This window comes from Orbilia oligospora (assembly GCF_000225545.1).
Source record: "Orbilia oligospora ATCC 24927 unplaced genomic scaffold scaffold00078, whole genome shotgun sequence".
Classification (NCBI taxonomy): domain Eukaryota; kingdom Fungi; phylum Ascomycota; class Orbiliomycetes; order Orbiliales; family Orbiliaceae; genus Orbilia; species Orbilia oligospora.
This window is the reverse complement of record NW_011645635.1, coordinates 349,914-366,505: the sequence shown is the minus strand read 5'-3', so window position 1 is coordinate 366,505 and position 16,592 is coordinate 349,914. Positions and strand designations below refer to the sequence as shown.

Genomic DNA, 16,592 nt, shown 5'->3' with positions numbered 1-16,592 from the left:
AATGCATGATGAATAACTACAATCAACTAACATCTACATAGATATCACCTTAATCTTTAATACACATTCACTTGCCTCCGTCCCAAGTACAAGTGTATATTTAACCTCCCGGAGAGGTCCAAGCAGTGCAAGCAAAATCATGTCGGTCAAGTTTAACATCAAGGCCCTTTTGGCCCTCCCTCTGTGCTTGCAGCTTCTAGTCCTCCCGACAGCACAAGCCACAAGTCCCCCAGTTCATGACCCGTACGCCGGTGCATATCCTGTACCAGTCGTGGTACCGTCTGAATATGGATATGCACCAGCACCTGAGCCGACGACGTCGACATCAGTTCATGAAATGCCACCACCAATGGTGCATGAAACCACAACGACCACATCAGTGCATGAGATGCCTCCGCCGATGGTTCATGAGACTACAACAACCACATCGGTGCATGAGATGCCCCCGCCGATGGTGCACGAGACAACCACAAGTTCTCAATCTACATCTGTTCTAGGTCAAGAAATTTCTGTATCTATATCCACAGAATTCCTGACACAGACGGCAACGATAACAGAACATCAGGTTGAGACTTCATTATCAACTGTGATTTCTCAACATGTTGTCTTCTCGCACGTCACGGTAGTTCAACATGTCCCGACGACAATTCATCAGACTCAAACTCAGATCTTGACTGAAACGGAAACAAAACATCAAGTTGTGACTGAGCACGTGGTTATGCATGTTACCGTTGTGGAACCGACTACAATCGTGGAAACTCTGCCACCAATCACGGAGACAATCCATCAATTTGTTACCCATGTGGTGGAGAAGCCAGTGACTGTAGTTTCGGTTTCCGTAATTCATAATATTGTAACTTCTGTCGTTCATGTCTCTAAAGTTATCAAGGAGACATTGACGGCGGTTGAAACAGAGACAGCTGTCAAAACCCATGTTGTAAGTTTCTTTTTTCTGCTCTGGTAACACCAGCCGGATACATTTTTCGTATAGAGATTCTAACAACATCTGTAATATATAGGTCGTCTCCGAATCTATTGAGACCCAAGTCCAGACCCAGACCATCGAAAACGAGGTTGAAGTCACCAAGACCGCAATCAACCACATAGTTTCTGAGGTCACAAAAACAAAACTTCAGCACGTTGTTTCAGAGGTCACAAAGACAGATGTACAACATGTCGTATCCGAGGTCACAAAGATAGCCCTCTCTCACGTAACACAGGAAGTTACCAAGACCGCACTAGAGGAAGTTACCAGAACCGCGGTAGAGGAAGTCACAAGAACCGCACTTGAAGAAGTAACCAAGACTGAACTGCAACATGTCGTGTCCGAAGTTACCAAAACCAAGTTGCAGCATGTTGTCTCAGAAGTTACCCGTACTCAGGTACAGCATTTGGTTTCACAGGTTACGGATACTGCTACGTTGCACTTGATCAGTACCGTTGAGAACACCGTTCATTTGATCAATACCGAAACGGTCCACCTCATCAATACCGAAACAGTACACCTTATCAATACTGAAACATTGCATTTGGTCAGTACCGTTAACAACGTCGTCCATATCATCAGCACAGTCGTGGGCCACGGGGTCACCGAAACCGTCAACTTGGTCTCAACAGTAAGTATTTCCTCTCGCCCCTCCACCGCCTTATTCCTACAAATGTCCTAACATATATACCCACAGGAAACCCTCACCGTCAGTGGTTCCCCAGTCCAATCGCCAGTACCAAGTACAAACCCCGAACCAGTTGCTCCACCAAACTACGCTCCTCCAAATAAGGCCCCCCCAAGCAACAACGGCGGTGCCTGCAATTGCCAATGTCTCTGCCCAATCGCCGCGATGCCATCGCATCCCGCACCACCAAAACACCAATATCCCCCACCAATCGCCGCGATCTCCAGCCTTCCTCCACCAAATTACATCATCACGGGTACAACAAAGGTTTACGTTCCATCCACCTATATCATGAACCCAGGGAAGGACGGACAGAGCACAGACGCCCCACATGGAACAGTAGTTCTGCCACCTACTCCACAGAAGCCAACCCCAAACCCGGTCTATAGCCGCAACTCTACCACAACCGCTGTTTATGAAATCCCATCTGAGGTTCCATCTGAGATTCCATCCGAGGTACCATCCGAGGCGCCGCCGGTACCATCCGAGGCACCTATGCCATCCGAAATCTCTTCCGAACTACCATCTGAGACCCCATACATCCCAGCCCCAACGAACGGAGCGCCCGGTAAAATTGGCGCATCCTCGGGATTTATGACCATACCATTCCCCGGATCCCAGACCAGTAGCTCAATCGAGGAAGAACCCACCATCCCAACACCTGAGCCTGAACCTACTACAGAAGCGGAATCGGAGCCATCAACCACAGCCGCAGCTGAAGAACCACCCACAGAATCAACATCAAGCGAATTCCCAACATTCACAACACCACCAACCGAATCAGCTCCATCCGAGACTCCCCTACCACCATCGGAATCATCCACAGAACTTCCCACTACAACATCATCCTCTGAACCGCTCGAGACAACCATAGACGGCGCTCCAGCAGCAAGCTTCATAGTCCCCGTAGATGGTCCACAACCCGTAGTAACCGAAGTCCCCGAGGACCCAAACTTCGGTGGCGGAGACGTCTTACCCTATGAGCCAATAGGGACCGACGGCGGTGCCGTTGTTACCATTCCTGTACCAATGAGATAGGTTGAGAGAGGGAGAAGAAGAAGAAGAAGTTCTTTAGATTTTGTGTTGAGTATGTTGTATAATGATACCATTGGAAAAGCGCTTTGTGTCTCCTACAATTAAATTGCTTCGGTTTCCTTTTGTTACTGCTCCTTTGTTTGGGTATAAAGGTATATATAAATATATATATGGGAATCTTCTATGGTTATAGCGAAGCCTTTATTTTACTATTCTTATCTTTCCTTATTTTACTATTTAATCCTTAACCTTTCTTTTATTTTTTATTTTCTTTAGCGTCAATTATCTTTCATTCTTATTATATAAATCTAGAAACTCTATGAGTTTAAACCTTCCAAAACGAAAATACAATTCGCAATTTGATCCCCATTTACTTAATTCCCATGAAGAAATACCAAACAAGAAATAATCATAAAAGCAGTCGCACCGCTGTTATAACGCTACCAAAATAATAAAAACAATAAAGATAAAAATAAAAAAACATCCAAGATCCCAAAATATCAATTAATTATACAAGATGAGAAGCGAAACAAGGAAATTCGTTGGGAATATTCATAAAAGTCATTTCATAAACAGAAGCAGGAAACTTAAACCCAAAAAACTCCTTATGAAAACCTTTAGCCTCTATTCATGGTAGTCCGAAATACTCTTCAAACTTCTCACGAGACCCTTGCGGGCCTTGCATTCAAGTTCGTGGTTGAGCCCGTGGTAGTAAACTTCAACGACAGCTCGAAGATAATAGTAGAGTGTATACCTATGAACCAACCGTTAGCATATATGTATATATGTAGGTAATTCCTCCAAGAGGAAGTTATAACTTACAATAAAACCCTTGGCCGAGCACCCTGTGCTCCCATGGGATCTCCACCATAACCATTCAAAAACGCCAAACTCGGATCTCTGAACGAAGTCTCCATCAAAGGATCTCCCCAAACAGCCTTCTCAAAGTCTGTAAGTCCGTTCAACCTTCCGGTTCTCTCGTCAACCATGACCCTTTGTGTATCACACAAATCATAACACACCAACTGTGGCACCTTAACATCATCCAACGCATACGCCAGTCTACCGACGTGCCATCGTAGAACCTCATACGGGATGCTGATAAACAAATCTTCAGCATCCCGCATCACAGACTCAAACATAGATAAGAATGCGCTGTGCCAAGTGGTATACATCTTCCCATTACCACCTGCACCTGCGAGTCCAAAATGCGAGTTGTGAATGCGGCTGACCCGTCGAGCATGTTGACCGAGATTGTAATCGACCATTGCCAAAACCTCATCTGGGAGGTCTTGACGGACCATATCGAGTGGAACTCCGGGTATGTACGTTGTGAGAAGAAATGGAACGCCTAGTAGACCCCCATTTCCGTCCTTGTTGTACATTACAACTTCGGGGACGGGGACTTCAGGTGCATTTTGTCGTATTAGCTCCAGGATTTCAAAATCCCCAGCGAGAACGTCTCGTTCGTGTTGTAAGACTCTAACATCTGATGGAGGTGCGAGGCGTAAGAGGAGCTGCGTTCTATTGTCGAGGGTGATGAGATATTGTGTGGAAAATAGATTCGCGGATAGGTCCTCGAATCTGGTGACTCTACGCTCGCCATGATAGGCAGCTTTAATTATTCTTTCGGCATCAATAATGGTAACCGCGGATTCGATGCCTGTGGAGTTGATTTGGGAGATGTCTGATTTGTTATAGGAGGTATTGATGCCTTGGAGTCCTGGCATGACAATCATCGTGGGCCAGGGAGTAGGAAGGGGAGTATATGTTATTGAAGAGGGATTTTGGATATCGATTCAACAGAGTATGCGATTTTGATACTCAATTTATCAGGAGATATAAAATTCATATTGATCAAGGAGAAAAAAAAGGCCAGAGCGCAAGGGAAATCCGGGGTGGGTTCTTAATGGTGTATATATATGAGGAACCACTTAACGCCACTCCTAATATATCGGACCAGCCTTTCTTGGAGCCATGATGGTAGGCCACTAGTCTGATGGTATTGTTGCGAAACGGGAGGCGCATGGCGTTTTTTTTTCTTGTTTGTGTGTGGTCAAAAAGGCGTTCAGCTAAACATTTAGTTAGATCGTTCGTACGATGTGCGAGTGAGAGGTGCAGTTAGGCGAGAGTTTGCATAAGGCCAAAGAATTAGAGACTCAGAAGCGAGGCCAATACCTGGCGGGTATCTGGATTTGGCAATAGTCTCCGAAGGTCCCTTTCGAGCTGTTCTTGCGACTTATTGGTAATAATTGCTCCAAGGATTGTGACGAAAGAGAGCGTTTCAGTACGCGGTCTAATAGCCACAAGCTTAAGCCATTCTGACAGCTGATTATGGGAACAGTTCATGTTGAGTTTGTTCGACTATTTCAAGCAAGTGAAAAAAAAGCAGTATTCATAAGCTCGGTTACTAGCGATGTCCGGCTACTCTCATTGGCCAGAGGGACACTGTCTCATCGGAGGCTCACTAGCGTTCCTGTTGGCATGGTCCTGGGCTGATGTCCTTCGCTTGACCCTGCAAATAAGAATACGGCATTTTATCGAGCTTCGGAGCAGCTTGCCAACCCGGCCGTTTTTCTGTGGGATGCAATTGTGAGAAGCAAGATTGGTCGACGGTGAGATAAACGAATTGGTAATATAAGCTATTGAGCACCGGACGAGCAAAGTGGAGGAAGAGGGAGGTGTGATGTCTGGTTTGATGTCTGTCTGTCCATGTACAAGGTACCCTCAAACACGTTCCTGTTCCGAGAATGTGGTCCACAACCCCGTCTTCTAGATTATTCTGGTGCCACGCCACATGCTTTCTCGTTTGTTAGGCCTTCTGATTGGTCGGCCACCAAGCCCAGGTTGAATCGCTTGTAGTGTTCGAAATCCCGGACAACACTGACACCGCAGATGTTCTGTGGGGGCGAAGTGGGTCAGTGATTTCTTAACTTCATGACAAAAAACAAAAAACGGCAAAAAACAAAGAAATATAAAGAAAAAAAGGTTGTCGTATTATCAAGCAAGGGGATTGTTGATTTGTAGATTTCCTTTCCAGAGCCTCTTTTCGAGCTCCTCGCTTCGACATCGCCGGCATAGGAATTCTTAAACGAAGGAAATGCACGAAAATTTCGAAAAAGGGAATTTCAGATTTGCTTACCCTCCACACTTCCACAATAATGAGAAGGTCATAATTTTTTAGATCGACCTTGTGATCTGGTCCGACGATTCTGGCAACTGATTTGATGATTTCATCTCGGTTCAATACACGATGATCTCGCAGATTGGGTCTGATGGCGAACTGAATGTATGAAAAAACGCGGCATCGGGGTTAGTTTTCGCCTAATGGTTAAAATCTAGAGTAACGGTCTCATTCATCCAGCATGCTAGCCAGCAAGGCAAGGGTGCGCCGTATGCATAACGACACACCGATATTGCATGATGGAGCAAATATTCCGTGTCTACGTACCTTGACACCTTTCTGGCCCTCATGAAAGTGTGGCTTGAGCACCTCATGTGCGGTTTCCTCGAGGTCAGTGATATTAGCCTTGCATGTTTTTGTGATTGGTGTGAGTCGGTTTGTGAATCTGGTCTGTCGCCGCTTCGTCTCCTCGATATCCTTGAAAATGAATCCGACTAGCTCCGCAGGATCCACGGGTTCCTTCGTATGGAAGAATATCACTATTCGTAATACCAAGAAAGAAGGGTAGTCACAAGGTCAGTCTGTAAGGAACACATCTACCGTAATTGTGGGTATATTGCCTGGAATCCATGGATAGACGGGGCAACCCACAGCAAGGAGTATCCAGTTTGATCGACGTTATCCTATTGTCCTTAGCCTTGCCTTTCGCATTGATGCCACTGATTTCTGCTGCAATCGCAGCCTCAATGTCATCGACATCCGGCTTATCTTCGGGTTCATTAGGATTTTGATTGTCGGCACTATCCGCCGTCCCCGCATCTTCCGGTCCATAAAGCTTGTCTGCATACTAGGCAGCAATCATCTTAGTATCTCGACACGGCCTGTCATTAAACAATCCCTCATCGGAAGGGACAGTATCCTTTCAGGGAGTAGAAAGAACGCAAGAACAGCGGTCCAAGAGCAGCCAAGCGAAAGAACGAGGAAAAGGTACCTCTTCAAACAGCCTATACAGCTCAGCGACACAACGGGACTCTCTCCCTTTATCGCAAGTCGCGAAGATACCTTTCTTGTATGGTTCTATGACTTTTTTGGTATTATTTGCATACCATTGCTAGTTGGTGATTGTGCGCACATAAAATGTTGCATTTGCGTTTTGTTAGCGAAAACCGGTTCCCTGCACTGTTGCATATTTCGATAACCAAAGAAATGCGTAAAGCAAACATCGAATTACTTGGAACGGAAAGTGTCTGTTCTCACCTTCGAGCGCTTGCTCCGCGACCCTTTGCCGTCATCTCCTCCTCCCCTTCGTTTTTTCGAGTGGGTCTGGGCTGACTCCGCCTTATCCATGGTCGAGCGGGTGCTGTGATAGGCTTGAGATGCAGAGTGATTCGACGGGTGTCGTTATTTCAAACAAGGACGGCTGCAGCTTGAATAGAAGGATGATTTGACTTGATTGGGTTGGGATATTGCAATTGATATCAGAGCGGATTGTCCGGGCTCGGTCTGGTCGGTCTAGTCAGTCTGGTCAGGGCTGGGTTGCTGTGGTCGTTTGGTTAAAATAATTACAACAATAACAACACAAGGTGACCAAAAACTGGCCGTAGCTGGCCGGCAGGTCCTGCCGAGTGGCTTTTGGAGGGCTGAGACAAACGGCGCCGCCGTCGACTCGACAAGCGCACGGGGGTCATGTGTCGACCTACATGTGTGTACTATGTATACAGTCTGGACTTTATCAATCAGGTTTCTATGCTACAGCAGCAACAGCAGCAGCAGCCACAGGTGACCCCGTGACGTTACATATTGTACTTCGGGTATACAATTTATGTATGATCGTTGATTGTCTATTGGTACTTCACATTATTCAGAACCGCCAAGCTACGGTATTCGCTACACTTCTATGTATATGTACACTTAAAAACGCCCCATAAGGTGGTGTTATTTCTGCCAGCTGTCAACTCGCCGTTGTAGGGTATTCCGTGCCTCTGAAATGGTCAAGCTGTAGATGCCGAGCTCTTCCATCACAGCCCTAGCTTTTTGGTTGTCTTCAAACATACAGTCCACAACGTGCTTAAGTGTCCTTTGGGCCTCGGAAGAGTCTGGATCTTTTACCTCAGCCGGTAATGCCAGCAGTATGCACGTTTCATGTAGCCTGCAATTTTGCTGTCAGCAAAGCCACGAATCCGCGTTATTGTTTTTGTTACGCATGGAATGATATACTAACCTTCTCATTACCCCGGGTGCATCAGGAATCCATTGGTGCAAAGCTGACCACACGGCTTGCATGTCTCGAAAGAATTGTTGCCCACCTTGCTCCGAAAACTGGTTTCGCGAAACGATGCTATCAAGGAAATAGTTCTCCGTTGAAATCAAAACCCGGCGAAATTCTCGCTGAAACACATTTGGCGCCCAGAAGCGAGAGAGGTAGGGGCAGAATGACGATAGCGTCTTGAGAAGGGGAACGAGCTCAGAGGAATGGCCTGATTCTTTCGATTCCGCTTCGTCTATCACTTGCCATTGTGGGCTATTGTGGGTTAGTAGCGCTACGAGAAATTCGAAACGAGATCAACGTACATTTTATAGTAAGCTTTGAGGTCCTCTCGGATGGCGTTACTGGTTAGATCGTGAATCATATTGGCTGCTTCCCTAAGGATTGTCGAATACGAAGCTGCCATTTCATCAAATAATGCGCCTTCTTCCTCCGTCCGTGATTGCGACGCCGACGCTAAACTTGCGATACTACTGATCAACCCCCCTACTGTGTTCTTCCTAGCACGAGACCCCAATTCTTCCCACATCTCCAGAAAGAACTATCTATCGTTAGCTAAGCTCTTCATTACCATAGGGATAGATCGCTCTACCAACCAAGTCCTCGCCCCAGTCCTTCATACAGTTTCCGAGAAACAATGCACTCCCATAAACTCGACACAGTCTTTCCAGTCCTGTCAAACCAGTGATAGATTCCGCGTCTTGCTTCCCCATACCCTGGACCGCCCGTCCAATCGATGAAGACAACATCTTAAAAGCTTCGATGGAAGAATGTACTCTATCGTGATATTTGTCCAGAATAGTAATTTGAATGTCGGTCAAAAAACGCAGCTTTTGGGAGAATGACTGAAGCGGGCGGTATCTTTCGGTCACGAGCTCAAGCAATTCCTTAACCCGGAATGCGGACTTCGTGGGCTTAGTTTCATTCGGTTCAACAGAATCGTAGTCAATTGCCCACGCATCTTCCGCGGCAATTATATTCTCATACCGAGTCAATGCGACTAGAACAATGCGTTGGCTTGAGTTATCAATAATTAATTCCACGGAAGGAAACTTACAGTCTTTCTCAACAGCCAACCAATTCTTAAAAAAGCTACTATCGTTGATAGTGAGAACCTCATGGGTGACCCCCCTCCAATCATCTGGATCGATCCCGAATGGACTATAAAGGTACTCATCCCGAAGCATCACATCGAACTTGATCAATTCCTGCACGAAATGTGATGCTAGTGGGCCTTGTGCCGTTAACAACGGTAGGTCGCTATCGATTTTGCGCCGGACAATAGGAAGAAGGGAAGTAATGAACTCTTGGACTGCATCATGGCTTCGAAGCTCTCCCGAGTCGATGATTGGTTGTAGGAATTCTGTGCAAAACGGCTGATATTCTCGAATGAGATTTTCTATATGTTGAAGATACCATTCCGGCTGAGGGCTTGTCAGTTATTATTCTTTCTGACTCGGAAAATATAATTGGGTTTACCTTTTCAACTTTGTTCGTTTGCCTATCCCCTTCGAAGTGATAACGAAATCGAAGAGCAAAGGCCTTGGATAGAGCGGTGAAAGCCAACAACGGAGCATATTTTGGAGATTGAGATATCTGGTTAAGAGAATTAAATGTCGATATGTCAACATTTGCAGCAATTTCTTCATCGCTGTAGGACTTTGTCAGTGTGCTCCTTAACTTCCCAAAAAATATTCCAAAGGCACATACGTCTTCCTTAAAGCAAGAATCTTCACGAATTCCGTCTCAAACTGTTGCATTTGATCAAGTGAGAGATCTTGTGTAGGCCATCCGACAGCATCTAGTGTAGTTTGAAACTGTTTGGACAGGCGCTCTTTCATATCATCCCAAAGCTGAGCCGTCGCCTGCTCGACGTATTCGACCAAATGAACCGCCGCGCCCTCTGCAATTTCATGCTTCCGCCTCAACTGTCCCGATATCTGTTGTAACTGATAATAAGGCACGAGCGCCGCTTTTGGGTCACTAGCGATAACATCCTCCGTCTGTTTTTTCAAAATATTGACAGCCTGCAAGATCGTAATATACCCCTTCGCTATCTCCAACTGCTTCAGTCGGTCAAGATTCCTTTGGTAATTCGAGACAACATCTGAGACCGTCTGGGAAGTCCGGACTTTCTCCAATCTCGTATCGATCTCAACCTGGCGTTGGAGATACTGGTGCGACTTAGTCAGAACAGAGCCAGAATGCTGCTTCTGTTCTATTTCCGCTTCGTCCAGGTCTTTTCCAACTTGGTCAAGCTATGAAGTCCATGTTAGATAGCTATTCCGGCTTTCGGGGTTAATACTTAATCGTACCTGCTGTTGTAAAAGACTATGTTGGTTTTTCAATGTATTCAACAGTGAGTCTAGAGACCTAAGGTCCGCGGAAGTCTGGATCTTGTCATTCAAATAGTCGTATACCCGAGCATCCTGCTCCTTCGGCTGAGGGGAAGCCATTTTTGAACTCAGATATCTTCTTCCTACGAAGCTTAAGCCTAGCTTTGGGCTCCAGGCTGGAATATAAGTTTGTTGAAGTTCGCCTAAAGGACACCGAACTAAACTGGGCGCTGTTTGTTCCCAAACTCAAGTATGAAATTTACCACAGCTAGCACTTCGTCCTCCGTCATACCCAATACGAAAGGCTTGTATTCTATCAAGCTGAATTTGCTAAAATATGATAGAAATTATCGTCAGACGACATATTCATAAATTCAATTTTCCAGAGAATTAAGACTATGATATTTAATTTGATTACAAACATTCAGAGATGTCATTTCGCCGAAATACCCTTTCACGGGACTCGGCGTCATATGACATCATGAAAGCGTGTTGCGCCTGTCGTTCGCGTCTTCCCAACGATGCGACGAACAATGTTCAACCCCACTAACTAAGTACCTACTACCACTAAATGACTAATATTGCAGACTACAGGTCCACGGGGTGAAGGGATCATCGAACTGTTTCTTACCCCATGATATGAGATAGCTCCATACATTAATCAAGATGCCCGAAAGCCCGGCCAAACGGCGCAAAAAGAACGACAAGTCCGGATCTCCGAGCAAAGGACCTACTCTCGACTTCTTCTTTGGACGAAAACAACCTGTTCCCTCGAAGTTAAAGCTGGTTTCTGATGCTGAGTCAAACGAAGGACTCACTGATGAAGAGCTAGCACGGAAACTTCATGAACAGTGGGCAAAGGAGGATGCTTTGTTATCCGGTCGGTCACCAAAAGATGCAGACATCGGAGAGTCGTCGCAGAGATCGGTCTCAGCAGAGCAAGAGGCTAAAGACCGAGAGCTTGCTAAGAAACTCCAGGAAGAAGAAGCCGAACGGAGTGGATCTGGGAAAGAGGAGGTTGTAGCATACTATCCTCCGGAAAGCTCCAAAAGAGGGGAGCAGGCAGGACCATCCAAGCAAACAGCTCCTACTCCTCCTCCTCCTACAGATACAAAGATTCAATTGGAGAATAAACCCGAGTGGGATAAACTAATCGACGAGCTTCCCTTTGACACAGACCCGTTATCGTTTAATCCTGATGACTATAGGGCCCTTGTTCAAAGCTTGCCAGATGGAAGATTGTCGTATGGTCTACTAACTCGCGCCTTCGTCCTCATAAACTCTACAAGATCTCGTATTAAGATCGTAGACACCCTTACGAATTTTTTGAGAACAGCTATCGCCTGTGATCCCTCTTCCCTTCTACCTGCTGTCTGGTTAACTACAAACGACATTGGCCCGCCACACGAGCAGACCGAACTCGGAATTGGTGGCTCAGTTATCAGTAAAGCTCTTATAAAAGTAGGCGGGTTAGACCAAAAAGGCCTCCGTACTCTTTACAACAAGTATGGAGATGCGGGGGATGCTGCGTTCGAAGCAAAAGTCAGGCAGAGAACATTACAATTGCGGAAGCCGGTACCGTTGAGTATGCTTAATGCCATAATAACTTGATATTGAATTCAATGATCGTGAAAAAAGTACTAAGTTACCTAGCCGTTAAGGATGTATATTCTTCCCTGGTCAAGATATCGCAGTCAAAAGGAACCGGATCCCAAGAGGTCAAACAAAGGATTGTTGAAAGGCTCCTCGTCCAGTCTAGAGGAGAAGAAGTCCGATACCTTGCCCGTACTCTGGTGCAGCACGTAAGAAATTCATATGCACAAGTATGATTTCCCAAGTTTAGGTTTACTAAATTTCAAATGCCCATAGCTACGAATCGGGGCGGTAAAAACGACAATGCTCATTGCCTTGTCCCGAGCATTCCTTATGACACATCCTCCGAATGCTTCAAACCCGGCTCCAAATCCGCCTTCCACATTATCAAAGTTATCAAAGGAAGCAAAAACGGAAATATTTTCTGCAGCAGAAGAAATCGTCAAAGCCTACTTCGCTAGATGCCCAAATTACAACGAAATAGTTCCTGGTCTGCTCACTGCTGGCCTAGCAGGGCTTAAGGACGTCTGTAAATTGACAGTTCACACCCCGTTAAAACCGATGTTAGGAAGCATTACTCGGGACCTCCCAGGAATGCTTGGTAGGTTAGGATCTCGAGCATTCACCGTGGAGTACAAATATGACGGACAAAGAGCACAAATCCATTGTGATGAAAAAGGCAGAGTCTCAATATTCAGTCGCCACTTGGAGAATATGACGGAGAAGTATCCAGATCTAGTGGCCTTGATCCCTTCAATCAGAGGCCCTAATGTTACGACTTTTATCATGGAAGGGGAAGTGGTAGCGATTAATAGCGACACCGGCGACCTCAAGAATTTTCAGACGCTAGCCTCTAGGGGGCGGAAGGATGTTACTATTGGGACTGTTCAAGTTAATGTTTGTATGTTTGCATTCGATTTGATGCAGTTAAACGGAGAGGAGCTACTTGGGAAGCCGTTCCGCGAGCGACGGAAATTGCTAAGGGAGGAATTCGTCGAGGTTGAGAAAAGATTTACTTGGGTCAAAAGTCTAGATGCAACTGCTGACGACCAAGATGCTGTGATCGAGTTCTTTAAGGGTAGTTTGAAAGAAAAGTGCGAGGGAGTTATGGTTAAGCTACTCGATAATGAAGTGCCAGCTGAAGATAACGGAGCTCTCGAAACTGACGCTACCGATCTCGATACCCTAGTCGAGGAGTTACAGAAAAAGCCCGATTCCAAGGGGAAGTCTGCTAAAGGTAAAGAGGGTAAGAAAGGCGGTAGAAGGAAGCCTTTGCTAGCGACATACGAGCCCGATAAGCGATTGGAATCTTGGTTGAAAGTAAAGAAGGATTACGATGCATCTACTGATACGTTAGATGTCATACCGATCGCCGGGTGGCATGGTATGGGTAGGAAAAGCAAATGGTGGTCTCCTATTGTAAGTCCACACTCTGCCTTAATGCACTACTCATTCAATTCGTTTTATAGTTACTAACTCTCCCAAAGCTACTAGCTGTTCGGAATCCCGACACTGGTTCGCTCGAAGCGGTGTGTAAATGTATGTCCGGATTCACAGACGCCTTTTACCAAGAAATGAGGGAGAAGTATTCAGAGGACGGCGAAAATACCACGAGAACGAAGAAGTCATATATCGAAGCCCCAGAGTTGCACCCAAATGTCTGGTTCGAGCCCCAAGAGGTCTGGGAAATCGTTTTCGCGGACATTACTCTTAGCCCCAATTACACTTCTGCGATTGGATTAGTGTCAGAAGAAAGAGGCCTTTCGCTGCGATTCCCAAGGTTTCTGCGCAAGAGAGAGGATAAGAGTATAGAGGAAGCGAGTACAAACGAGGATCTTGCTGCAATGTATCGGAAGCAGCTGAGCGGCGGGAAATCTGCAGAAGGCGGTGGAGGAGACGATGCCGAAGGAGACTTTGACGAATAGAGTATGAATTTATAGCGCACAGCATTCATTATTGTAGGGATTTAACAGCTATGATATCGGTTTAACCTTCTTACGAGATATAGGTAGGGGATTGTATGATTAGAAAAGCGGAGATTCATGTATTTTAAGTTTCTGAACTATCGATATCGTACCCAACGACTGGCTGAGGTAGCCAAAAGTCCATGAAAATCCTCCATTTTAGTTAAATTCTCGGTATCTATACGGTAGTAAATTTCTAATTAGAGGAACGCCAATACTTGAAGCTGCTGCGGCATGGGAACTCACTTCTTGATATAATACGCTCCACCAGTGATGGCCAGCACCGACATGGCGATTGGTAGTGGCTTCCTCGTCTTGATCGCTCGAGGAATCATAGCACCACCTAAGTTTCCCGTAAGTCATTGGCTTGATTTTTGTTACATAGCGTATATATAATATCCTTACCAAGGACGAGGGATGCAAGAATAGCAAGTTCAATGCCATAGTTTGCATTCTTCTTCAAGAGGTAACCCGAGTATCCGTACATAGCACCGATACCGACTCCAGCTACCAAAGATGGGACTATTTCGAAGCAGCAGCATTAGAAAACCCATAATTTCTCCAAAGTTTACAAATAATACACTGATTTCCTTGATACGTACTTGATCCGGTTCGACTAATAGATTTTCCCCAATTGAGAATTATTTTTTGTATGCATTAGTTTTAAATTTCACTGTCCATTATTATGCATGCTGGTCCCTTGCAGGTAGACGAGGGCGCCGCTGCTGCCGATTGATGGATGAATCGATAAGCTTACGCGAATCCCATAGTTCCGCCAAAGGCGCACTATATATCCGCTATGTCAGTCCGAAGATGCATATTCATTGCATTGAGACACCGGCCTAGAGTTCTAACATACAAGTGCGGCGAGAGTGAATGCTGGATGCTCCTATCATCGAGATATCAAAAATTAGTATACCTCATTGCAAAGCAAAGACAGAAGCCAATCAGCGCAATGCAATTGCAATTGCAATTGCAATCGACACTCGAATCAACAGACCATTTTTTTAAAAACTTCTTCGACTCAAAAGTCCTGTGATTTCCGATGATTCTCAGGCGGATACGTATAATGACAGATGTTCAGATTATCGATTGGATGAAACCAGAAGAAGAACCAGGCCTGGGCTTTTTTGCAACTGACAAATCGATCAAGTCGGTATCCGCGGAGTTTATACTGCCCGGCTTAAGTAATTCAGCGGCGTGTGTGTTGCGCGTGTGGTCAGCACGAGCCGCATATTGATTGCGGGCCAGAACCACCAAAGGTGTACGCAACTCAAACCCAACCGCGAATCGAACCGGCTTAAGCTATGCTGTCATCTTCTCCCCAATTACAATCCACAACGGCATCCCTCTCGACGTATCAGCACGTGCAGGCATAGACCGATACGCCCCCAATTTTCGTCCCCTGTTATATCAACCTCAGGGAAATACCACTTTCGATTAATTGATCTATCGCAATGGCTCGTAAAGCCTCTAGTAACGCTGCTGCCCGTGCCGCTACTCCAGAGCCATCCGCGGTTCGACCAACAACGCCAAATACATCCGTCGAAGCGACCCCCAAGGCCTCCACTACCACTACATCGTCGTCTTCGTCGCCATCTAAATCGACAGTGAACTTGCCGGCTAATTCGTCACCATTCGCTGTCGCTGGTGCTATCTGGCAGAAATACCAAAAGGACACCCCGCAGCGGACCAAGTTGATCGATGTTTTCCTGGGATTCCTTGTGATTGTTGGTGCTCTTCAATTCGTATACTGTGTCGTGGCAGGCAATTACGTATGTTTCAAAATCCAATCGAAGATATGGGAGAATTTTGGGGGGTTCGAGAGAGATCGAAGATAACTAACTGCTGTTGTCTTTATCCAGCCATTTAATGCCTTCCTTGCTGGCTTCGCTGCCACCGTTGGCCAATTCGTCCTCACTGCTTCATTAAGAATCCAAACAAACCCAGTGAATAAGACAGAGTTCTCGAGCGTATCACCTGAGAGGTAAGCTCTGATGCGATCAATCCGTCTTTTTCTTTGTTATCTCATCACTAACAATACTATCTTTTCATAGAGCATTCGCCGATTTTGTTTTCGGTAGCTTGACACTCCATTTCTTTTGCGTGAATTTCATCAATTAAACGTCGACAGTGTATATTCTTTACGGATGTTTTCGATAGGAGGGATAGCGGGCGTAGATGTGTGGAAATGTCCATCGTGATGGTGTGGTTAAGAAAAGTACCTATTTTATTCAGCATCTTAAGTACTATTAATCAGGGCTCTGCTCTTGCTTGATTTGGTTTTGCGAGGAGAGCGAATCATCAAAGATAATTTACATATTAAAGACACGAATAGTGGATTGATCATGAATACATACAATCTATATCCCTATCATTCTTCATAACTTCATTCTCACCGGTAGGTGGTACTAATTATACCTGCGTGATTAGGTGATATAAAATACAAAGAAACTCATCATCATTCTATCATTAAGAGCGGGGGAGAAAAAACGACCCGAGCAACTACAGCCGCTGCTAAATTCCATATTCTACAACTTCTCGTTTGGCTATAAGTAAGAGTGATAATAACCAGTACAGTAACGATAGCCCAAGTGAACA

General features: G+C 45.6%; 7 protein-coding genes across 7 annotated transcripts; 3 read left to right on the top strand and 4 right to left on the bottom strand.

Annotated features, from left to right (window-relative positions):
* Window positions 1–139: 139 nt before the first annotated feature.
* On the top strand, window positions 140–2,711 carry AOL_s00078g112 (uncharacterized protein; the record flags this gene model as incomplete). The annotated part of the gene is made up of 3 exons (XM_011123375.1): window positions 140–937; window positions 1,020–1,616; window positions 1,683–2,711. The coding sequence occupies 3 exons, from the start codon at window positions 140–142 to the stop codon at window positions 2,709–2,711; spliced, it is 2,424 nt and encodes an 807-aa protein (XP_011121677.1).
* A 621-nt stretch (window positions 2,712–3,332) lies between these two features.
* On the bottom strand, window positions 3,333–4,447 carry AOL_s00078g111 (uncharacterized protein; the record flags this gene model as incomplete). The annotated part of the gene is made up of 2 exons (XM_011123374.1): window positions 3,333–3,462; window positions 3,531–4,447. The coding sequence occupies 2 exons, from the start codon at window positions 4,445–4,447 to the stop codon at window positions 3,333–3,335; spliced, it is 1,047 nt and encodes a 348-aa protein (XP_011121676.1).
* A 1,038-nt stretch (window positions 4,448–5,485) lies between these two features.
* Window positions 5,486–6,978, bottom strand: AOL_s00078g110 (uncharacterized protein; the record flags this gene model as incomplete). The annotated part of the gene is made up of 6 exons (XM_011123373.1): window positions 5,486–5,608; window positions 5,851–5,991; window positions 6,160–6,371; window positions 6,484–6,679; window positions 6,824–6,909; window positions 6,939–6,978. The coding sequence occupies 6 exons, from the start codon at window positions 6,976–6,978 to the stop codon at window positions 5,486–5,488; spliced, it is 798 nt and encodes a 265-aa protein (XP_011121675.1).
* Window positions 6,979–7,767: 789 nt separating this feature from the next.
* AOL_s00078g109 (uncharacterized protein) lies at window positions 7,768–10,554 on the bottom strand (the record flags this gene model as incomplete). The annotated part of the gene is made up of 8 exons (XM_011123372.1): window positions 7,768–7,981; window positions 8,054–8,353; window positions 8,404–8,639; window positions 8,695–9,098; window positions 9,156–9,522; window positions 9,578–9,749; window positions 9,809–10,356; window positions 10,414–10,554. 8 exons carry the CDS (start codon window positions 10,552–10,554, stop codon window positions 7,768–7,770), a joined length of 2,382 nt encoding a protein of 793 aa, XP_011121674.1.
* A 546-nt stretch (window positions 10,555–11,100) lies between these two features.
* Window positions 11,101–13,952, top strand: AOL_s00078g108 (uncharacterized protein; the record flags this gene model as incomplete). Its single annotated transcript, XM_011123371.1, has 4 exons — window positions 11,101–12,019; window positions 12,088–12,236; window positions 12,304–13,446; window positions 13,515–13,952. 4 exons carry the CDS (start codon window positions 11,101–11,103, stop codon window positions 13,950–13,952), a joined length of 2,649 nt encoding a protein of 882 aa, XP_011121673.1.
* A 281-nt stretch (window positions 13,953–14,233) lies between these two features.
* Window positions 14,234–14,759, bottom strand: AOL_s00078g107 (uncharacterized protein; the record flags this gene model as incomplete). The annotated part of the gene is made up of 4 exons (XM_011123370.1): window positions 14,234–14,334; window positions 14,397–14,513; window positions 14,594–14,607; window positions 14,749–14,759. 4 exons carry the CDS (start codon window positions 14,757–14,759, stop codon window positions 14,234–14,236), a joined length of 243 nt encoding a protein of 80 aa, XP_011121672.1.
* A 689-nt stretch (window positions 14,760–15,448) lies between these two features.
* AOL_s00078g106 (uncharacterized protein) lies at window positions 15,449–16,115 on the top strand (the record flags this gene model as incomplete). The annotated part of the gene is made up of 3 exons (XM_011123369.1): window positions 15,449–15,766; window positions 15,857–15,978; window positions 16,049–16,115. 3 exons carry the CDS (start codon window positions 15,449–15,451, stop codon window positions 16,113–16,115), a joined length of 507 nt encoding a protein of 168 aa, XP_011121671.1.
* Between the last annotated feature and the right edge of the window lie 477 nt (window positions 16,116–16,592).